This window comes from Rattus rattus, chromosome 9 (assembly GCF_011064425.1).
Source record: "Rattus rattus isolate New Zealand chromosome 9, Rrattus_CSIRO_v1, whole genome shotgun sequence".
NCBI classification, from domain to species: domain Eukaryota; kingdom Metazoa; phylum Chordata; class Mammalia; order Rodentia; family Muridae; genus Rattus; species Rattus rattus.
The window spans coordinates 91,937,877-91,960,141 of NC_046162.1; the positions used below are offsets into that span (position 1 = coordinate 91,937,877).

Sequence of the window (22,265 nt, forward strand, 5' to 3'; positions counted from 1 at the left end):
GTCCCAGCAGTCTAGTACCCTTTCCTTGGCACACATGTGAGCTCCTGAGGGCCTTCTTAGACTGGTGGCTGCCCCTTTGGAAAAGAGATCATCCAGCTAAGATAATAGGAGTTGGCGACCGAAGCCTGTCAGTAAAGGTGAAAACTACGGTCTCTTACCTTGATAGTACCTTCTGATGAGACAAAGGGCATATGCTCCCAAATGGATGCCAAGTCACTGCACAGGACCTCAACTAGGGTTCTCTCTTATCTGCTCCCTAGAGAGAGACGGGTTTAAAAGCTGGGTTGGGATTTGGCTATAAGGCCAAAACCAAGGTTTAAAAGCTCTACACCTAAGTTAGGAGTGGTCTACATTGGTGACGATGGCTGAGGTATAGATAAGGTCAGACAGGTTGCCCAGTGAAGTCTGAGGAACAATTTGCTCTAAAGAGTGAACTCCTGACACCCCACTTGTCCCCCATGGGGCTGCAGCTTTAGCCCCTGACCAACTCTGCCCTGGACCCAAAATGGGGGCTAGGCAGGAGGTCTGTGGTGGGCATGCGGAAGTCTGCTGAGCTGAACTGGTAGAGTGTGGAGGATGGCTTGGTGTTCCAGGGTCCCAAGATAGCTGGGGAGTGTCTGGAAGAGGACAGTTTGGGGGAAGCTCCAGCCTGGCGTTTAGGGCTCCTGGCTTTCTGTCCTTGATTCTCTTGGCTCGACGGTTCTGGAACCACACCTGATAGGAAAGATGAAGGGATAGATCTTGGCACCAGCACATGTCCTCGCGCACGCACACACACACACACAAGCACGCACACTGGACAGAAAACAACTTGAGGGCATCCCAGAGAGAAAAGGCTGTGTATTGAGCCCAGAAGTTGGCTCTTGTGACTCACCTGGATCTTGGCTTCTGGCAGGTGAGTTATCTGAGCCAGGTGCTCACGGGTGCTGATGTCAGGATAGGGCCTAGCTGCAAATACCCGTTCCAGCTCCAGCAACTGCCCAACACTAAAAGTGGTCCTCTTCCTCCGATGGGGACCCAACCCACTGGCACAGCCTGTGGGTCAGGATGGGAATCAAACCAAGACTCCAGCCTCAAAGCCTTGGTCAGCCTCTGCAACCCCTATTCCCTCCTCTCCTCACCCTTCCCCATCCCACCTCGCTACACTTCCTCGACCTACCTACCCTTTCCCCACCAGGTCACCTGGAGATGCCTCCACAGGACTGGCCATGGAGCTGACAGGGTGAGGAGCCGGAGAGCCATGCCCCAGCTATGTCCCACACCAGACTTGGGCCTTAGGGTTTTAAGCCGTTCAGAGGGGTGGCCCCGCCTCTAGAGGAAAGAGGCTTGGCATTCATTCAAGATAGGTTGAGAAGTGGGAAACACAGCAGGATTGGGGTTGGTAGAGATCTGGGTTTGACTAGATTGATGCACACCCACCTTCACTAAGAAGCTGGTCACACCTCCCTCCTCAACCTCAGCCTCTGACAGTCTACACCTTCAATCCTGTACTTTGTGAAATTCTTCCCTCAAACCACAGAAACCCACAGCTTCAGCTGTGCCCTAAAATTCCCAAGTATACTGGTCTTGGCTTCCTTCAGGGGAAAGAGGGTGGATTCCTGCCCCACTCTCTGAGGACTACACAGTGAAATTGGATAGGATGGAGATGCTGTTGAAGCCGCCTCCTGTCAGCAGGGATAGGGAACAGATGTCACCACCAGCTTGCCCTCAGGGCTGCCGACCCAGCATCCTAGAGCCAGGGAAGACTCCATAGGTGAACCAGGGGTTCACAAAGACATTTACATTTATAGCACCCCCCTTTCGTGAGGGTGCTCTGAGCTGCTTTACTATGAGGGAGGAGTTGTATGTCGAGTCCTTCCTGTTCTTGCCCTCCCCCCTCTCTCTCTCCCTGCCCTATGCCCAGGACAGAGGCCTCGGAGAAAAGCCCCCATTAGGGTTCATGTTGTAGAAGTCTGTCTCTGTGGCTCAGGAGTTAATTGTATTACAGATTTATGATGGACAGCAAAGCTGAGTTGAATGCCACCCCGTCCTGTTACTCGTGCCCTCCAAGGTCCTGGTTGACTCCATGATCAAAGAAGGCTCACCTGGGGACGATGCCTGGGAAACTGACAGGTGGCAGGGCCTCAGAAGGAAGGGTTCTCACAAGCCTCCATGCTCTGATTTAGGAAGAGCATCTGAGCCCAGGGAGGGTCTTCTCTGTCCCTCAATCAGTCCTGAGAGCTCCACTTGCCCTCCTTTATTCAGGGGTGTCATTGTTTGAATATGCATGGCCCAGGGACTGGCACTATTTGAAGATGTGGCATAGTTGGAGTAGGTGGGTCACTATGGGCATGGGACACTCACCCTAGCTGCCTGGAAGTGAGTCTTCCACTAGCTGCCTTCAGGTAAAGATGTAGAACTCTCAGCTCCTGCACCATGCCTACCTAGATGCTGCCATGCTCCCACCTTGTTGATAATGGACTGAACCTCTGAACCTGTAAGGCAGCCCCAATTAAATGTTGTCTTTTATAAGACTTGCCTTGGTCATGGTATCTGTTCACAGCAGTAAAACCCTAAGACAAGGGGACAGGGCTGCCCACCCTATTCAAGACAGTAGTCTTAAACTCGGGGCCAACACTTTATTGGGCTGGGAGGAAAAAGCTGGAGGACGAGGTTTCTGAAGCTCAGCTGTGTGGGTGCTGATTCCTACTTCTCAGAGGTTGGGCAGCCCAGCCAATACTGAGCAATGGAGCGTGGGTAGGGAGGATTCACAGAGTCCACTCGCCGTGTTCTAAGGTTAACTCGGTAGTACTTGTCTGAAAGAGAGAATGGAAAGAGGGTATGTGAGATTCTGCCTGGTCCTGTCCATGGTCCCAAGAAGGAAAACAGCTTTCTCAGAAGGGAAGGTGAACATCCACCAGGCAGTTAGGGTCACCATCTACAGGCTGTGTTCAGCATCCAGGGACCAGGACCTGCGGGAAAGGCCTAGCCAAAACCAGTCTACGGAGTAGAAGGGGCTCCCACCTCCAGAGAAGAAATAGACGCTCTGAATGGGCTCGCAGGTGGCAGGTATGCGCCAGTTCATATCATAATCGTAATTGTAGGTTCCTAGCCCACTCTCTTCGCTGGAGAGCAAAGAGAACCAGACTGAACGCGATGGGCGACGGGAGCTCATGCTGCGGCTGCGGCTGCGGCTGCGGCTATGGCCACGCCCTCGGCGTGAACGGTAGCGTTTTCGACTTCGACGCCCAGACTTCTGTTTTTTGGCCTGGACAGAGCGGAATGTGGAGCCAGTGATGTAGATGCGGCCGGCCATAGCAGCGTCCACTTTCCCTGGTACACCATGCCAATCCCTGCTGATGAATTGGGGTCCTTTGACGCCATCTGTAACAGGGAAGGGGTTAATGCACTTTGAGGATTCAGGCTTTGATTCCTCCAGCAAGGCATTATGTCTCTGTTTGTCTGCCTGCCTATCCTCTTATCTACATACTTATCTACCTATTTGTTTGTTTGTTTTTGAAACAGGATCTCAGCACCTACCCATGGCTGGCTTGGACCTCTCTATGAAGACCAGGCTGGCCCCTTAACTCAGAGATCCCTTGTCTCTGCCTCTGAGTACTGGGATTAAAAGCATGTGCCGCCTCACCCAGCTCCAGTAGGACCTTTCGAGTTCATTTCCTAGGCCTTGCCTAAGACACACAACTCAGAGGGTTGGGGATTTAGCTCAGTGGTAGAGCGCTTGCCTAGCAAGCACAAGGCCCGGGGTTCAGTTCCCAGCTCCGAAAAAAAGAAAAGAAAAGAGAAAAAAAAAAAAAAAAAAAAAAAAAAAAGACACACAACTCAGTACCCAGGTCCCAGGCCCCAGACTCCCTTTCCAGTGCTTCTTCCTGTGTCCTCTTTCCACTGTATCCCTCATATCTCTGTCCCCTTCTAAGCCCCTCAGCCACAGCCCCTCCTTCTCCTGTGTTAGGCAAAGTCCAAGGTATGGGGTCCAAATGGAGCCAAGCCTCACTCCCCAAAGTCAACAGAAGCAAAGTCTAGCCAGAGCAAACAGCTCTTGATCGATGGTGCCACAATTCCAGGCCCCTCCCCCCGGACCCCTCACCATCACAGCCCAGCCCTACTTCAAACCCACTTTCCAGAAAAAGAAGCCAGACTTGCCCTCCCTCCATACCAGAGGATCTGCCCCAGAAGAGGAGTTCAAAAATGTCCTCCCAGCTGTCCCGCTGAAGCAAGGCAAAGTGCTCAAACACGGCTGACAGAGAACTTCCTTCACATTCCTCCTGGCTGGGCTGCTGCTGAAATTCATACTCCCAGTACTGTTTTCCTGAGGAGCAGAGCAGATGGCATCAGGAGGGATCTGACTAAGGCTGAGGAACTCCAAGGCAGAGAGGAATCGGAGGATAGCATAGGGACTCCACCACTTGCCCCCTTCTCCTCCCACCCTGAGTACCCTTGAAGAAGTAGACCCTTTCCCGGCCACTGTAACTGTGGGCAGGAAGGGCTAAGGCTGCGTCAACGTTGTCTGGTATGCCACTGAAGCCTTCAGAGATGTTTCGGGGATAATCAGGGTCCAGGACACCATCCTCAAAGCGCCAGTACTGACTACCCTGTAGGGCAGAGATGAAAAGAGTGATGAAAGGGTGGAGACATACTGCTGGGGACAGAAGCAGTCCTATATCCTAAACTGACTGTCACTAGCTCCTGGAGTCTCTGACTGCCTTGTCTTCACAGCTCCCAGCACCTTCCATGTCACCCTTTACCTTGACTCAGACTTAGGTCTGGTACCTTGAACAAGTAGGTCTTCCCCTGACAGTTGATGCGAGTGAAGGCAGCGTCGATGGGGCCCTCGATGCCCCAGACATCTTGGATGAGTTTGGGGTACCCGGGCCTCACTGCTGTTTCATCTAGCTCATAGCAATACTCACCTAGAACAGGGGAAACTGTGTGAGAAGCAGATGTTCCTAAGGCAGACACTACCTCCATCAAACCTGTCCATAGAGTCACCTCGGAAGGCAAAAAGGGAACCATTCTTGAGGTCTGTGAAGGCATCAAAGGGCTTTCCACTACACAGCTCTTCTTCTGGAAACTCAGAGGTTCCTTCATCAGTGGTGTCAGGCCTTTGGGCCACTCCCTGTTGCCCCACTTCAGGTTCTTGGGTGTTTGACTGTTCCTGAGGATCAGGAATTGTTGGCTTTATAGTCTCTTCGGTTCGAGGCTTTAGGGTGAAGTGTAGAGAGGCGTTCTCGGATTGCACGCCAGTGCTGGTACTGTTCTTGGTTTCCTCCGTGTAGTCATAGCCCCAATACTCATCTTCTGGCATGGTAAACACATCCCCCCGAGTCACTGCAGGCAGAATGGGAAGTAGTGAGTGTCCAGTGGTGGAGGGAACCCCTGGCCCACCCATCAGGGCTCTGACCTCACCTTGGGGCTTGCACTGCTCCATGTAGTCAGCACAGCAGCTCTGATAGTAGGCGCAAAGCTCATCACATTGACACTTCTTGCTGGCCATGAAACCCTGAGTGCAGCGGCCCTTGCATGACTCTACGAGAGGCAATATCAGATTTACAACCCAGTCTAGGGCACCTGCCCACCCTACATTACCCTAGATGCCCACCAATCCCCTCCCACACCTTGGTCAGCCAGAGAAACCCATGCCAGCAGGGCTAGTATGAAAAAGGGCCTCAGAGATGCCATGGCAGGCCTCTAGCAGAGGGCCTTGGCAAGCCGGGCTCGGAGCTTCTGGAGTCTCACTGTCTTGCCTGGGGAAAGAATCAGACTGAAGAAGAGCTCCTGTTTTCCTGGGTTTCTGCCTTTATTTGCTCATCCTCTGACCCCGCCCCGTTCCCATCCTCCAAACACAGCTGCAGCAAAGGGTCACATTCCCAGAACCCCAGCCCCAGGAGAGCTGGGAAACAGAACCCTCGCCAAGACCAGAGTCAGCAGGGTCATGGGCAGGCGGGATAACAAGCTTAGTTGGGAAGGTGGGAAGAAAGCCGGTGTTGTCACCCTCTGAGCCAGTCACGCTAATCTTCCTGAGCCTTACTTTTTATAAAATGGTGCCTTGCCTCATCAGGTGTTGAAAGATTCCATGAGCTAAAACAGACAAAACGTTTGGTGCCTGGAGTAGCTTCCAACTCATTCCCATAAGCAGTTATCGATTTACTGTTTGATCAGTCACATCCGTGCCTGGCTAGGTGCTTGTCCCATCCCACCCCCAGTTCACAGAGGGATATTTAGGGCAGTGGAAGGAGGGGTGAGGGAGAGCCAGCAAGCACTCTGGGGGAGGTTTTCGTTTCTTCCCATAAAAGAACAGAGCTTCATTTCTGGCCTCTCCTTGTTCTCTTTAAGCTGGGTGTCACAGCATAGGAAGTAATGGATTCTAATGCTTCAGGCCAGAGTCCATTCCTTTTTTTAAAATTTAAGATTTCTTTCTTCTATGTTTTGTGTATAAGTGTCTGCTCACGGGTGCATCTGTGCACCACATGCATGCCTTGTGTCTGTGGAGGTCAGACGAAGGCTTTGAATCCCCTGGAACTGGAGTTTTGAACAGTTATGAGCTGCCATTGGATGCTGAGAATCAAACCCGGGTCCTCTGCAAGAACTAGTGCTCTTAAAGTCCCAGATCCCATTCATGAGACTTCCACTAAACTATGGATCCACACTGGACCCTCCTGGACCCACCTTCCATGACCTTATTTATTAAAAATGGACTCATTGGGCATACTTTTTAGACTCTAAGTGTGATCCCTCTATAAAGAAAACGCTCACTGGTGTGGAGTGTCAGGTTTGGGGCCAAATGTCAGGCACCGGCACGCTTCTGAAGCCCCTAAGTTTTCTGTTCTGTAATCATAGGTGGGCGTGCCTTTCGTGTCACCTCTCTATGGACTGCAGTAGTCTCAGCGGCAAAATGAAACACGAAATTTTCCTCCCTACAGACGTGTGAAGCCTAAATGGCATTAAAGGACTTTAAGAATCTCAACTGCGACTCTTTAACCATCCAGAGGGGACGTGCATACATTCAGCCAGCTTGCTTCCACATTACCGGGGGAGGAAGGGGGCGAGAAGAGCGAGCAGTGGGAAACAGGAGGACAGCTCTTCACAGCCCTTTCTACTACGTCTTACACACCACAAAGGGGAGTCTAGGGAGAGGAGGCGGAGCCAGGTGTGGGCGTGACTGGAGATCTGGGGTGGGTCTTACGCCTGCGGCGGGGGCGGAGCCTACGAGACTTAGAGGTGGGGCATCTAGTCCTTGACTCCGCTACTCAGAGGCGTGGTTGCTGTTGAGCATCTCAGCTCCGCGGTGCAAGAGACTGGAGCTGCGCTTTGTTCCGGGCTCCCGCATCTATACCCTCCCGCGTCCGGTTCATGCTTCTCTCCCTGCATCCCCTTTCTAAGCCGCTGAGTCCCCGAGCTGCCCTCCTCCCTCTGCTTCTAAACTTATAGCCCAGAGCTCTTACCAGGTCCTGGTTTTTGCTTTCTCCTCCCAAGGCCGGGGTCGCTGCGCCAGGCCCCGGCCCTCCAAGGCCTGGCATGTCCCCTGCTGCCCAGCGCCCATGGTCCTGACGCTGCTCTTCTCCGCCTACAAACTGTGCCGCTTCTTCATCATGTCAGGCCCACGGCCGGGCGCCGATCGGCTGACAGTACCGGGACCGGATCGGAGTGGCGGCACCAGCCCATGGTGGGCTGCGGGCGGTCGCGGGTCTCGCGAAGTGTCGCCCGGGGTGGGCACTGAGGTGCAAAGCGCCCTGGAGCGTTCGCTGCCGGAGCTGCAGCAGGCGCTGTCCGAGCTGAAACAGGCAAGCGCGGCGCGGGCGGTGGGCGCGGGCCTCGCCGAGGTCTTCCAGCTGGTAGAGGAAGCCTGGCTGCTGCCGGCCGTGGGCCGCGAGGTGGCCCAAGGTTTGTGCGATGCTATACGTCTGGACGGTGGCCTCGACTTGCTGTTGCGGCTGCTTCAGGCACCGGAGCTAGAGACCCGCGTGCAGGCCGCGCGCTTGTTGGAGCAGATCCTGGTGGCTGAGAACCGGTGAGGGAGAGCGCCGTGAGGTGTGGGGCGGCCAAGGCAGTGGAGGTGGTTGGAGATGGCATCCCATTGATGATTTCGCCCTAAGCCCATAGTTCTCCCCCGCATCTGGGTGCCTTTCTGTGTGCTACCCTCTCACCAGGCCAGCCATGACCTCATTCTGCAGCGTCTGATCAGGAACAGAAAGTTTTTTTCTGGGATGAAATGGTAGGGGGAGAGAAAACTGAGGTATCTTCCCTTCCTCTGTATATGGAAACACTATGCTCGGCTGCTTCTCCTTTGCCTACTTCCTGGGACCTTCTTTGAACTATTATGAAGTCTTTGGAGGACTCACTCTCTCGGTCTTCCGGTGCCAGAGCAAAACAGGCTGTCACACTCCTAATTCTCGCCGAAATCTCAGGCTCTCAGCTCAGAATTTTTGGAGGAATCACTTTCAGCATCCAGCCCTCACAAGTGTCATGGGGATGAGCGAGGGGTGTTTCTTTGGCATTTTCGATCACCTTTGATATGTGGGAATTATACAACTGTCAAAAGTACACAAACAGAACGATTTAGGTTGGGAGACCCAAGGTAGGGTTCTGCTTGCTTAACCCCTCTCACCCAACATCCGCTGTCCTGATTGAGATAGGCCATGAGTAGGGAGAACTGGAAAATGGAGTGGGTGCTTGCTGAGTGTGTCGGGGCCCATTCTGGCTGGTGTGGGCTTGGTATGTGGGTCAGGAAGTTAGAACTGGTGGTACCTGTGGACAGTGGGTGCAGGAAGCATGACGCAAACATGCCAACACGTTTTCAAGAATGAAAATGACTATCCTCACTTATCGACAGCTCTGAGAGAGTAATCTCTGTAAGTCCCCAAACAAAGGCGGATACCTTTCAGGACCAAGGACAGGGCACAAGGCCCGCTATCCCTCTCGTTTTTCCCCCCAGAAACTCATGAGCTCTGCACTCAGCCATCAGGGACAAGACTGGAAGGGAGAGAGAGACAGGGAGGGAACACGGGAGGATCTGTGTTTACCCTCCATCAGTCAGGCTCCTCGATGCCTCTTTTTGTCATCCTATTCTGGCGGTTCTGGATGTCCCCTGGGTGCTGTTGCTTGCAGCCACTTCCCAGAATCGTAGCTCACTGGCTCTGACCCCGGAACCGTCAACAGTGTGGGGCTCTTCAACTCTGGTCCATAATACCCAGTGAGGGCACCGCCTAGCCAGCGGCCCTCTAAAATCACAGAGCCACTCCACCAGGGGGACAGAATGAATATACTGAGGAAGATAAGTGGCTTCCTCTAAATGGTGGATGAATAATAGAGGAGACAATTTTTAATATAAAGAAAGAAAACTATTACACATAAATTCAAAACGCAAAGGTGTACAACACGTGGTACAATGTTAAAGTTCTCAACAAATCCTCTTTGGAGGAAAACCACTGAACAAGCTTTTAGTATCTCCTTCCAGAGGGGGGCGGGGCACATACAAGCATTTGCATGAATACATACACACATACATGTATATATTTGCATATATGCAAAAATTATATATATATATTTTTTCCTTACTTGACAGCTGGGATTTGAAAGTAAGCCTGTGAATCTACAAAGATTGTGGCCATTCCATTAGACTCACAATCTCAGAGAACAGAATTGGGAAGTGAATTTACAGTTTTCACAACCATCCATAGCTTGAACTTCAGGAAGGTGTCTGGGCATAGGAAAAGATGGGGGCTGGAGGCTAAGACTTAGAGGTCAGAATAAGGTTCCAGCTGTGAACTGATGTTCCAGAGTAAGCCTTTCACTTCACTGGGCCCGAGGCTAGTCCTCTGAAAATGTGTTAGGTGAGATGGCTTTATTTTTTTAATGTATAGGAATGTGTCGCCTGCGTATATATCTGTGTACCATGTATGTGCAGTACCCATAGAGGTCAGAAGAGGATGTTAGAACCCATGGAACTTGGAGCCACCAAGTGGGCTCTGGACATTGAAACCAGGTCCTCTGGAAGAGCAGCCAGTGCTCCAAACCAGGGAACCAACTCTCCAGTCCTGAGACGATTTCTTATGCACATTCTAGCCTGAATAGCCTAGGAGTTTACCTAATTCAAAGTCAAGATGAAGAAACTCTGTGACCTTGGGCATGCCATGACTCCTGTTTGACCTTAGCTTTCCTCCTTGGTAAAAGGAGTGCTTGAGTTCTAGAATCCATGGTGGTTGGATAGTTCAGACCCATTTGTCCATTTGCAGGTTGGCTATAGAGAGGCTGCGTGATGAGGTCAGCAAAAAACTTTGCTGAACTAACAGCATGTCCAGGACGTAGCCAGACTCTGCACGGCACACAGAGTTTCAGGTACTGTGGTCACTGTGACATCCACAGAGCAAGAATTCTGTCATTGGAAGTAACCTGACTAGGGGAAGTCACTATTTGTTGAAGTAGGTGAGACAGGAAGTTTTCGCCCCTACCTTGAATAGGCAGCTTGCTTGCTAGCCGCAGGCCTCCAGGAACTGCCCCAGGCATATCCTCCTTGCAGCAGCCAGTTTCTTCAAGCTTAAACCAGAACTGGATACTCCTTTCCCAAAGCTCTTGAGTGGCTTCCTGTTGGTTCCAAAGATAAAGTGCAGACACCCTGTGGGAGTTGAAAAGACTGCCAGGATGTATTTCTTCCCCACTTTCTTTGGACCCTCTGCTTTAGTGTGGCTAGTTCCCCGGGGGTACCCACTCTCTGAAAGCTGCAAGCCTACGCTTGCATGTACTTGTGTCTGCAATGGAAGATCCTCTTCTCCTGGCTCATGTCCCAACCGTCCTTCTGACCTAATCCCTAAACAACCATTAAATGTGTTTCTTGTATCTGGTGAGAGAGACCTTTGTTTCTTTTTCTGTGATGCTACAGATTGGATTCAGGACCTTACACATGGTAAACAAGCACATTGCCATCGACCTGCATCCCAAGCCTGTCTGTCTATCTCTCTGTCTGTCTGTCCGTCTGTCTGTTTGAGACAAGGACTCTATAAGTTGCCTAAACCAGACTACAACTCAAGATAGTCCAGGCCTTGAACTTTCAATTCTCAACTTCTTTTGTTTTGTTTGTTTGTGGGTTTTTGTTTTGTTTTGAGACAGGATTTCTCTGTGTAACTTTGGCTGTCCTGTAACTCACTCTTTAGACCTGGCTGGTCTGGAACTCAAGAGATCCACCTACTTCTACCTCTGGAGTGTTGGGATTAAAGACCTGTGCTACCACTTCCAGAGTAGTTCTCAATTTCTTGAGTAGATGAGATTACAGATTTGTTACTGTGTCCAACTCGGTAAAACCTTCAGGATTGTTTTGAATACAGGTGTTCTTAATTTACATAAATGATGCTGTATTATATAGTACACTATGTTTCTTTTTCCAACTTTATGTTATGGTCATAAGATCCTTCAAGTTACATACTGGTGCAAGGCCAGCCCGTCTACCTACTGAGTTTTAGGACAGCCAGGGCCACACAGAGAAAACCCTGTCGAGAAACAAACAAAAACAACAATGAAAAAAAAAAAGATCTTTGTATTACAATGATGTAACTCACCCAGTGGGCACCCCTCCCCCAGTGCTTCAGGACTTTCACAACCCTCCAGCCCTGTGTTAGCCGACCTGCTAGGCAATGTCTATTCCGAGTACCAACCTCTGACTACCAGAAGGTTGAAGTGTCTCTTTCTGTTTGCTAATAAATCATTTATATTGTTTAAGACTCTGCCCATTTTCTATTGAATTTGATGCATTTGGTTGGTTTGAATATTTACTTACACATACTCTATGCATTAGTAAACCCCTTCTTGATTTTCTCCTTTTCCTTGCTGATGCTAGATATTGTGTTTATCTCTGGCCTCCTTTTTCCTTCTTAAACAGAGGAACTCATCAGTGTCAGGACCCTTTGCTCGCTCTCTCTCTCTCTCTCTCTCTCTCTCTCTCACACACACACACACACCACCACCACACACACACATAACACACACACACACACACACACACACACACACACACACACACACACACGGCTCTGCTCTTAACTATTTGCAGGCAGGTTTCTCAATGTTATTTCCAAGATAAAAATCTCCGTAGACACATCCCTCCTCCATGACGTCATCTAGTTTGCTAGCATGGTGCCTTACTACAGTGAACTGGGACATTCATTGGTTGCTTGCTCATGGCTGGCCTTATTTGCTGGGGCTGAGTAAGATACAGTCAGGCTTAATCACTGTTTAACATCAACCTCTCTAGTACCAACTTGGGCACACAGTAGGTCCTCAAAACATTCACCAAGTGAGTAAGTAATCACGCATCAGTCATGAAACATGAAGGGAGGAGTCATTCAGAGGCAAGGTTAAAAGTGACGCACTTCTAGTAATACGTCAAATGACAAATTCACATTGTGACAGCTCTGTCCCAAGTGCGTTTTATGGATTATCTTTTTAATGATTTATTTTCGTCCATGGGTGTATGTGTATGTGCCTGTGTGTGTAGGTGCACTACAAGACCAGAAGAGAGCAAAGGTTCCCTGGAACTGGAGTTACAGGAGTTGTGAGCCATGCGGCCTGATGTGGGAGCTGAGCTCTGGACCTCTTTCCAAGAGTGGCAAGCACTCGGAATGGCTGACCATTTCTCCTACCTCTGTGGAATATTGTAATAGTCCTGATAATACTTTTATAAGCTACGTATTATTTTCCCATTATGAGATGGGGAGACTGAAGTCGAGAAATGAGGTGTCTTATGTTTGCAATTAGAAAGCATTAGAAGGACGGAGAGATGGCTCAGTGGTTAAGAGCACTGACTGCTCTTCCAGAGGTCCTGAGTTCAATTCCCAGCAGCCACATGTTGGCTCACAACCATTTGTTTGGGTTTTTTTGTTTTTGTTTTTGTTTTTTTTCCTTTTTTCTTTTTTTCGGAGCTGGGGACCGAACTCAGTGCCTTGCGCTTGCGCTTGCTAGGCAAGCGCTCTACCACTGAGCTAAATCCCCAACCCTCACAACCATTTGTAATGGGATCTGATGCCCTCTTCTGGTATGTCTGAGGACATTGACAGTGTACTCACATATATAAAATTTAAAAAATCTTAAAAAAAAAAGCAAAAAACAAAAACAAAACAAAAAAATAAAAATAAAATAAAATAGAAAGAAAGCAAAGAAAGAAAGAAGGCAGAAGAGAAGGGCCCAGGAAGACCCAGGGATCTGCCATAGAGTTAAAAGCATTCAATCCTGTTTGGAGAGAGAGTAGAGGAGGTGGTGGCTGTGTCCAGGCTAGTGCTTCCTGATAATCAAAGAGACAGAAGTCAAGATCAGAACAGAAAGGGTAATAATACTGCCCGCCATGTCTTTTTACGACACTCGTGAGGCCCAGAGATCAGACCAGGCTTCCATGAGAAAGCCAAACTCCGGAGACTGCAGTCACAGGACGTTCTCCTTCTGTGTCTCGGCAGGGACCGCGTAGCGCGCATCGGCCTAGGCGTGATCTTGAACCTGGCGAAGGAACGCGAGCCTGTGGAGCTGGCACGGAGTGTGGCGGGCATCTTGGAGCACATGTTCAAGCACTCGGAGGAGACCTGCCAGCGGCTGGTGGCGGCCGGAGGCCTCGACGCGGTGCTGTATTGGTGCCGCCGCACAGACCCAGCGCTACTGCGCCACTGCGCGCTGGCGCTGGCGAACTGCGCGCTGCACGGGGGCCAGACTGTGCAGCGGTGCATGGTGGAGAAGCGCGCCGCCGAGTGGCTCTTCCCGCTCGCTTTCTCCAAAGAGGACGAGTTGCTGCGGCTGCATGCTTGCCTGGCGGTGGCCGTGTTGGCTACCAACAAGGAGGTAGAACGCGAGGTCGAGCACTCAGGCACGTTGGCGCTCGTCGAGCCGCTGGTGGCATCGCTGGATCCTGGCCGCTTCGCTCGTTGCCTGGTGGATGCCAGTGACACAAGCCAGGGTCGTGGACCAGACGACCTGCAGAGCCTGGTGCTGTTGCTCGATTCGTCGCGTTTGGAGGCTCAGTGCATAGGGGCTTTCTACCTGTGCGCCGAGGCTGCCATCAAAAGCCTACAGGGAAAGACCAAGGTACTGGTGCTTTGGTGCTCTCAAACTGGAGTTACAAACAGGTGTGAGTGGCCATGGGGGTGCTAGGAATTAAACCCGTATCCTCTGGAAGAGTAGCCAGTGCTCTTAACTGCCGAGCCATCTCTTCAGCCCTGAGAGCCTTGATGTTTACAAAGATCAACCTGGCTGCTATAGATGGGGGTGTGACAAGGGTAGCTCTAGGCTGCCGTGGATACTGGGGGACAAACTAAGAAAGTGGAGGAAGGACCCAGGTGGTAGTAAAGCACGCCTTTAATCCCAGCGCTCTGGAGTTAGAGGTAGACAGAGCTTTGAGAGTTCAAAGCCAGACTGGTCTACAGAGGAAGTTCCAGGGCAACCAAAGCTACAGAGAGACCCCTCTCAAAAACAAACAAATGGCAAACAAAAAAACAAAACAAACAGGAAACAAAAGAAAGGGGAGAAAGTGGAAGAAAGGAGGGTGTGGACAGTAGTATCCAATAGACAGAGAAAGGATTGATCCTTAGAAAAGGGAGCAGGTGTTGGGGATTTAGCTCAGTGGTAGAGCGCTCCTAGGCAAGCAAGGCCCTGAGTTTGGTCCCCAGCTCGGGAAAAAAAAAAAAAAGAAAAAAAAAAGAAAAAAAAAGAAAAGAAAAATGAAAAGGGAGCAGGGGCTGAAGGAGCCCTTGGCCATGAGTATGAGGAGGTAAACTGGGTAAGAGATCACAGTGAAAGGGGGAGATTAGGGGTTGGAGATTTAGCTCAGTGGTAGAGCACTTGCCTAGGAAGCGCAAGGCCCTGGGTTCGGTCCCCAGCTCCGAAAAAAAGAACGAAAAAAAAAAAAAAAAAAAAAAGGGAGACTAGTAGGCTGAATTTAGGGTGCCAGCAGATATCCAGTTGGGAATATCTTCAGTGGGCAGTTTCCTCACCTGCATCTACAATATGGGAAAGAGCTGGAGACAGAGCCTTGGGGTAGAACCTCAGTGTATCAGCTAAATAAGGGTCATCTGAGTCACAGAGAGTCCCCATGCCCGAGATCTAAACCACAGCACTTTCTTTGACTTACTGTGTGACCTTGGGCAACTGGCTTCCTTCTTCTGGGCCATTTTTTTACTTTTCTGGAAAACTGAGGGAGTCAGACCACATCACCGGCACTTGCCCTTCTCATGGGATTAGCGAGTTTCATTACAAAGAGCTTGTGGGTTTTGTTCTTAAAATAGTACAGGTTTAAGATTGTCACTACACTGTCAATCTTTTTTATATTACTCTGGGGTCCCTTGGGAGTTGGTGACAGCGGTGAGCAGAGAGGGGACCTCTGGTTTGCACTACACAGCAACACTGACCCTTAGCTTTCTCGGCCCTTTCTCATCAAGGACAAATGAATGAAATGTAACAAAGACGTATTAAGTCCCACTCCATGTGGTGACTAAGACATGTCCTCAACTGGCAGTCCATGATCAACTAGTGACAGGGACATTCAGAGTGTGGTAGTAGGGCCAACTGAAGGTGTGGAATCAAAGCGAAATACATGGAGGAGTTATTGATCAAACTGGATTTCCATGAAGTAGTGGGATTCCAATCAGGCTAAAAGAACCCTTAGGTTTAGGAACTCCACAGATGCGGGAGTTGGGAGTGTGGAGGTCTGCTGCCACCTCGCGGCCATATTGAGAACTACAGACTTCTTCCTAGGGTGTATAGGCATGGAAGTAGGAGGTCCTACTAATCAGGTAGGGACGGGGGTATGAGGGGTGACTTAGTGATGAAGGCTAGGGCAGTTGGTGGGCCTTCATTGAGAAGAGGCAGGAGATGCCACGTTTGGTGGCAAGCTGGGGAGCTGGGAACCTCAGGCGCCCTTATCCATCTTCCTTCCTAAGGTGTTCAGCGACATTGGCGCCATTCAGAGCCTGAAACGCCTGGTTTCTTACTCCACAAATGGCACCACGTCGGCGCTGGCCAAGCGCGCGCTGCGCCTATTGGGCGAGGAGGTACCAAGGCGCATCCTACCCTGCGTGGCCAGCTGGAAGGAGGCTGAGGTCCAGACCTGGCTGCAGCAGATCGGCTACTCCCAGTACTGCGAGAACTTTCGGGTAGAACTGTGGGCAGCCACCTTCCCCTTTATCGAAAGAGAGCATCCCCGAGGGTCACGCAGCCTCTGGGGGGTGTCCTGAGCACAGGTGTCCGGGTGCCCTATAGTCCTCAGGCCAGCTTCTCCAAGGTGGCCTTTTAGTAGTGGGAAACCCGCGTTCAGCCACCTTCGGGGTCCCATCAGCCTCCACTACCACCTCCTGTTCTTCCCCCTTGCATCTTGGGGTCGAGGGGTGAGCCTTCCTCACACCTACCCCTCCCCCAGGATCAGCAGGTAGATGGTGATTTGCTTCTACGACTCACAGATGAAGAACTCCAGACAGACCTAGGCATGAAATCAAGCATCACTCGCAAGAGGTAAGGAGCCCCCAGCCAGTCTAATCCAGTTGGGTCTTAGCCCCTGCCACCAGGTTCATCTTTAGCACCCTTAGCATCAGAACTTCATAGTCTTTTACCTCCCGGGCAGGTTCTTTAGGGAGCTCACTGAGCTCAAGACCTTCGCCAGCTATGCTACTTGCGACCGCAGCAACCTAGCAGACTGGCTGGGAAGCCTGGATCCTCGCTTCCGCCAGTACACCTATGGCCTGGTCAGCTGCGGCCTGGACCGCTCCCTGCTGCACCGCGTGTCAGAGCAGCAGCTCCTGGAGGACTGTGGCATCCGCCTGGGGGTGCATCGCACGCGCATCCTCTCTGCAGCCAGAGGTAAGTGAGCACACCTGGGAAACCCGCTCCAGTTCCAAACCTGAAAGGGAGGGGAGGACCAGGCTGGAGGTGCAGAGCCTCCCTTGAGGAGTGAGCATCTGGCTGGGTTAGACTGGGCTCTGAGGGTGTAAAGATTAGTTCGCTTCCTTTTGTCCATAAGGAGTCCTCCGCCGGAGATGGGTACCAGAACAAGAGTAAGGATACAGTCAGCAGGTGGCCACAGGAGGAAGCATTCCCAGGACTCATGGGAGCCCAGAGGAATCACTGCCTGTCTTGGTCACCACGGTTCAGACTTGGGAGGAGGGATTGTCCAGGTTTTAAGGGATATGTGAGGGCAGGAAGAACAGGAAGGACAGCCAGGCAGGGGCAGCTTGAGCAAGTGTTAGGAGAGGTAGGATAGTACGTGGGTGTTATTGGTGGGACGTTTGTGGTCTGGGGTGGGACTAAGGGGGTGGCGTTATCATATATCCAACATTTTACGAAGTCTGAGTTCTGGTGGTATGTCCGAGCAGAGCCTCGGGGGCAGCTCCCTTTTCTTACTAACTTATTTCCACAGAACAATTTGCTCTTTAGCCATATATATGTATATATGTATGTATATGTATATATTAACTATATATCCCAGTCATGTTTTTTAAAAGATTGATTTTTATTTTATGTGCATGAGTGTGTGTATGTATGTATACCCCCATGAGCCCCTGGTACCTATGGAAACCAGAAAAGGGCATCAGAGCCCCTGGAACTGGAATTACAAATGGTTGTGAGTCACCATATGAGTGTTGGGAACTGGATCTGGGTCCACTAGAAGAGCAGCCAGTGTTCTTAACTTCTGAGTCATCTCTCAAGACCTTGTAGTAAGCTTTTAACATACATTCTCATAACTGAGTGTGAGGTATGCACCTGTAATCTCCAGCATGTGGGAGGTGGAGACAGGAGAATTGCTGAAACTTCAAGGTGAACTTGGTATACAATGGAGTCCAAGGCTACCCAGGGCTATGTAAACTGATCCTGTCCCAAAAACCAAAACAAAGTGGATAACCCAATTATTTTATGACCATTCTATGTTGTGGAAGTTCAGTATTTTAAATTAACTTTTAAAACCTTTTAAAGAGTAGAGCGCTTGCCTAGCAAGCGCAAGTCCCTGGGTTCGGTCCCCAGCTCTGGGAAAAAAAAAAAGAAAAGAAAAAAGAAAAAAAACCTTTTAAAGAATAAAAAGAGGCTCTTAGGGCTGCTGAGATGTCTCAGGGGGGGTAAAGGCTCTTGTGCGCCAAGTCTGTGACCTGACTCTCTCCATCCTTTTTGTTTGTTTGTTTTTCTGACCTTTTTTTTTTTGTTGTTGTTGTTGTTGTTGTTGTTGTTGTTTTGTTTTTCTTTTTTTGGAGCTGGGGACCGAACCCAGGGCCTTGGGGGCAAGTTTGTTTGTTGTTGTTTTTTAAGACAGGGTTTCTCTGTCCTGGAACTCAATTTGTAGACCAGGCTGGCCTCAAATTCACAGAAATCCGCCCGCCCGGTCTCCTGAGTACTGGGATTTAAACATGGCAGTATCCAGCTCAAGTTGTTTTGAAAAGCTTGTAACTGAATATTTCCATCATAGGTTTTAATTTTAGAGATAATAAAATGAAAAAAATCTGAATACATTTTCCAAGGTTATAAAAGCCATTAAATGACAACTGGGATTTGAGCCCATATATTTTTCTGCATCCTCAACAGACAAATGTGTGCGGGTGTTAATTATGGATATTATTAGAAGATGAATCCATTTCATTTCATTTTATCCGTCCACTAGGCAAGAACACACCAAGCACCTCCACGGCAACAGGGACTGTTTCTCCTGCTTTCAGTTGCAGCTTCTGTAAATCCAGGATTCCTTTTGTTGCTGTTCTTTCTTTGCCTTGATTTCATTCATTTTTGAGACAGAATCTCTCTGTGTAGTTTTGGAGCTCGCTGGCCTTGAACTTCAGAGATCCACTGGCCTCTGCCTCCCAAGAGCTGAGACTAATGGTGTGTGGCATCTCATCTGGCTAAGACTTCTTTTCTTTTCTTCTTTTTTTTTTTTTTTCTTTTCTTTTTTTCGGAGCTGGGGACCAATCCCAGGGCCTTGCGCTTGCTAGGCAAGCGCTCTACCACTGTGCTAAATCCCCAACCCCATTCTTCTTCTTTTTCAAAAATATGTTTCTAAAGCAAAAATAATTGCTACTCTGGGAAATAAAGAACCACGAAATCTTCATTTTTTTGTTTTGTTCTGTTCTAATTTTAATTAATTAATTAATTTTGGTTTTTTGAGACAGGGTTTTTCTGTGCAGCCTTGGCTGTCTTGGAACTCACTAAGTAGACCAGGCTACCTCTGCCTCCTGAGTGCTGAGCCCAAAGGCACGAGCTACCACAGCCTACTGTTTTATTTTGTTATTTTGTTTGCATGTAGCTCCTCTGTATGTCTGCATGTGTGTTCATGCGTGTGGAGTCCAAAGGTCAATATTGGGGTGCCTTCTTCATCTATTGCTTGTCACTGGTTGTTTTGTTGTTGTTTGTTTGTTTGTTGTTTGTTTGTTTTGCGACAGGGTCTCACTACACAGCCCCACTGGCCTGAAACTCACAAACAGATCAAGGCTGGCCTCAAACTCACAGAGATCTTGCCTGACTCCCAGTGCTGCGCTAGAGCTGTGAGCCGCCCCAACTGCATGATTTTATTTGATTTGATTTGATTTGATTTGATTTGATTTGATTTTTTGAGACCAGGTCTCACTGAATTCAGAGTTCACCTGGCTAAGCTAGGTGACAGTTGGCTCTGGAGATCCCTTTCTCCACCCTCCTCCGTTCTGCAGTGCCAGGGCTACAGGCGTGGCCACCTACCATACATGCATGCTTTACATTCTTCATACTTGTTCGTCTTTTTTGGGGTATGTGTGTCATATGCTGTGAGGCCTTGCATGTGAGGAGCAAGCTCGCCTCCACTGAGCTGAGTTCCCTACCCACGCAGTTTGTTATCTTATTACATTTACTTACCTTAGTGTGTGAGAGAGACTGTGCGAGAATGTGTGTGAGAGTTTGTGAATGTGTATGAGTGTGTATGAGTGTGTGTGTGTGTGTGTGTGTGTGTGTGTGCACCTGTGTCAGTGTTGGGGGGCGCGTGGTGGAAGTCAGAAAACAGCTCTTGTGACTTGGTTCTCTCCTGCCTACTGAGTCCCTGGGACTGGACTCAGGCTGGCGGGCGTGGTAGCAAGTGCCTTTACCCTCCGAGCCATCTTACCGGCCCATGCAGTTTTTTTAAAAAGGGGCAGTGACATGCCCAGAGGGTGATTTTAGGAAGCTCTCCCTGACGATGTGGCACATGGAATAGGGTGGATAATACAGAATGGCTTGGGGGGCCATCGAGGAAGCTGATGTCCCAGAGGCTGAGTGGGTAGAAGGGAGAGCACAGAGCCAGGAGCCTGCTGCCGAGTACAGTGCAGCAGCTTCACCAGGTGGAGCATTTACTCTGGCTTGTTACTGCTGCAGCCTGAGCACTGAGGTCGGCAGCCGGCCACCAGTACAAGCTTAGTGAATTAGAAGATCCCTGCTTACAGTAGTTTGACTTATAATCTCTCTCTCTCTCTCTCTCTCTCTCTCTCTCTCTCTCTCTCTCTCTGGTGTGTGTGTGTGTGTGTGTGTGTGTGTGTGTGTGTGTGTGTATGTGGGCTGCATCAGACAAGGTCTTGTCTTGTGTAGTTGGGTCTGGTCTTAAACTTGCTGTATAGCTGAGACTAGCCTTGAACTTGTGATCTTCCTGCCCCCACCTCCCAGTGCTGGGGTGACAAGCCGCTGTGCCTAGACTGCAGCTTTTCCCCTTCATGGTGATGCGAAGCACCGCTCCACTTTCACTTTCATCACAGCGTTCAGAAGATCAGATTTTTGTGAGGCAGGCTTTGTATCGGATGCTTTTGCTTAGCTGCAGACTAATATGATGGGACCCCTGTGATGTAGGCTGGGTTAAGCGAGGACATCTAGGAGGTGGAGTCAATACAGCTTCCCTTACATAGTCATAGTCACCGTGGGTGTCTCAGATGGCTATAGTACTATATACACTACTATAAACTGAGGAGTACCGGCATTTAGCGACTAAAATGTAAGGCAGGAGCTGAGGTAGAAGCCTGGGTTTCCAGTAGGAAAGAGGAAGAAGGATCAGCGGGATTGGCTTAACATAGGCTCAGTTTGGAGTGCTTGTGGGCAACTAGCTAAGTTTGTCTGCAGTTCAGAAGGAAGGTAAAGCTAAAGATTCAGGTCAGTGCCCTCAAGCTAGATCCTTCCTGGCCCAGGGCTCACTGAGCAGTAACGACCCTTTCTGAAGCAAGTCACTTTGCCCAGACCGACCTGAGAAGTTTGAATAGACAGGGACCGAGTCTCCAAGATGACAGACCTCGTAATAAGTAGTGGGGAAGGGCCGCCCTCACCTCCGTGTCTCTTTCCTTGGCTCCAGAAATGCTACATTCCCCGCTGCCCTGTACCGGAGGCAAGCCCAGTGGAGACACCCCAGATGTCTTTATCAGCTACCGCAGGAACTCTGGTTCCCAGCTGGCCAGGTGAGAAGGGGCGCGCAGGTGGATGGGGTTTGGGGCCAGGCCAAAGTGTTGACCCTCTCCCCTGCAGCCTCCTGAAGGTGCACCTGCAGCTGCATGGCTTCAGTGTCTTCATCGATGTGGAGAAGCTGGAGGCTGGCAAATTCGAGGACAAGCTCATCCAGAGTGTTATGGCGGCTCGAAATTTTGTGCTGGTGCTGTCTGCGGGAGCGCTGGATAAGTGCATGCAGGACCATGACTGCAAGGACTGGGTGCACAAGGTAGGTGCTGACCTGGGCCTCTGTGCTGACACATCGCCCGGGGTGGAAGGCTCCAGGTTTTCCCTCACTCCTCGTGGTCTGCTCGCCCAGCCACAATCAATTCCCAGCTCAGTCTTCTCATCTACAAAGTAGGAATGACTGACCTGTCTTATCCATTTCTAGGGTTACACAGATCGGGGAGAGATAAAAATGCATGGAAAAAATAACACTTGAGCCGAGTGGTGGTGGTCCACACTGTTGATCCCAGCGCTTGGGAGGCAGAGATGGATCTCTGTGAGTTTGGAGTCAGTCTGGGCTGTACAGTGAGACCCTGTCTCAATAAAATAAAATTAAAATTAAAACTGAAAAAGAAAAACCACCGTAAAATATTGCCCACACTGACTAATGTGAGCACTACGCCAGGGCTGAGATGATCAGGGTAGGCTTCATGGAGGAGGCAGAATTTGAGAAATGTACTAAGAATGCTAGTTAGGGGCAGGAGAGATGGTAAAACCACGTGCTGCTCCTACAGAGAACTGGAGTTCCCAGCACCTACATCAGGCTGTGCACAGGCTCCGTAACTTCCTCTCTAGGGGAACCAATGCCCTCTTCTGGCCTCTGAAGGTACCTGAAATATCCACACACAGACATAAACACA

At 50.1% G+C, this 22,265-nt stretch overlaps 3 protein-coding genes across 3 annotated transcripts in view; 1 reads left to right on the plus strand and 2 right to left on the minus strand.

Annotated features, from left to right (window-relative positions):
* Window positions 1-336: 336 nt before the first annotated feature.
* Sebox (SEBOX homeobox) lies at window positions 337-1,351 on the minus strand. The gene is made up of 3 exons (XM_032914261.1): window positions 1,183-1,351; window positions 875-1,035; window positions 337-714 (listed from the first exon to the last, which is right to left on the minus strand). The coding sequence occupies exons 1-3, from the start codon at window positions 1,208-1,210 to the stop codon at window positions 337-339; spliced, it is 567 nt and encodes a 188-aa protein (XP_032770152.1). The 5' UTR covers window positions 1,211-1,351.
* A 1,255-nt stretch (window positions 1,352-2,606) lies between these two features.
* Vtn (vitronectin) lies at window positions 2,607-5,758 on the minus strand. The gene is made up of 7 exons (XM_032912770.1): window positions 5,613-5,758; window positions 4,987-5,523; window positions 4,768-4,907; window positions 4,433-4,589; window positions 4,154-4,306; window positions 3,004-3,363; window positions 2,607-2,795 (listed from the first exon to the last, which is right to left on the minus strand). The coding sequence occupies exons 1-7, from the start codon at window positions 5,674-5,676 to the stop codon at window positions 2,686-2,688; spliced, it is 1,521 nt and encodes a 506-aa protein (XP_032768661.1). The 5' UTR covers window positions 5,677-5,758; the 3' UTR covers window positions 2,607-2,685.
* A 1,492-nt stretch (window positions 5,759-7,250) lies between these two features.
* The window catches only part of Sarm1 (sterile alpha and TIR motif containing 1), a 22,797-nt gene continuing 7,782 nt past the window's right edge, over window positions 7,251-22,265 (plus strand). The window contains exons 1-7 of the mRNA XM_032912771.1: window positions 7,251-8,005; window positions 13,434-14,052; window positions 15,903-16,115; window positions 16,379-16,470; window positions 16,580-16,815; window positions 21,269-21,371; window positions 21,439-21,628. Of these exons, the coding sequence (XP_032768662.1) occupies window positions 7,536-8,005; window positions 13,434-14,052; window positions 15,903-16,115; window positions 16,379-16,470; window positions 16,580-16,815; window positions 21,269-21,371; window positions 21,439-21,628 (1,923 nt within the window). The 5' untranslated portion in view covers window positions 7,251-7,535. The remainder of the gene's footprint in view (window positions 8,006-13,433; window positions 14,053-15,902; window positions 16,116-16,378; window positions 16,471-16,579; window positions 16,816-21,268; window positions 21,372-21,438; window positions 21,629-22,265) is intronic.

Excerpts from the sequence above, each read along its gene's own strand:
- Sebox (XM_032914261.1), bottom strand. The coding sequence starts at position 1,210 with ATGGCCAGTCCTGTGGAGGCATCTCCAG. Across the intron at positions 1,036-1,182 it reads TCCTGTGGAGGCATCTCCAG|GCTGTGCCAGTGGGTTGGGT; the intron begins GTGACCTGGTGG and ends CCTGACCCACAG. Across the intron at positions 715-874 it reads TGCCAGAAGCCAAGATCCAG|GTGTGGTTCCAGAACCGTCG; the intron begins GTGAGTCACAAG and ends CTTTCCTATCAG.
- Vtn (XM_032912770.1), bottom strand. The coding sequence starts at position 5,676 with ATGGCATCTCTGAGGCCCTTTTTCATACTAGCCCTGCTGGCATGGGTT. Across the intron at positions 4,908-4,986 it reads TTCCCTTTTTGCCTTCCGAG|GTGAGTATTGCTATGAGCTA; the intron begins GTGACTCTATGG and ends CCCCTGTTCTAG. Across the intron at positions 4,307-4,432 it reads AAGGGTCTACTTCTTCAAGG|GAAAACAGTACTGGGAGTAT; the intron begins GTACTCAGGGTG and ends TCTGCTCCTCAG.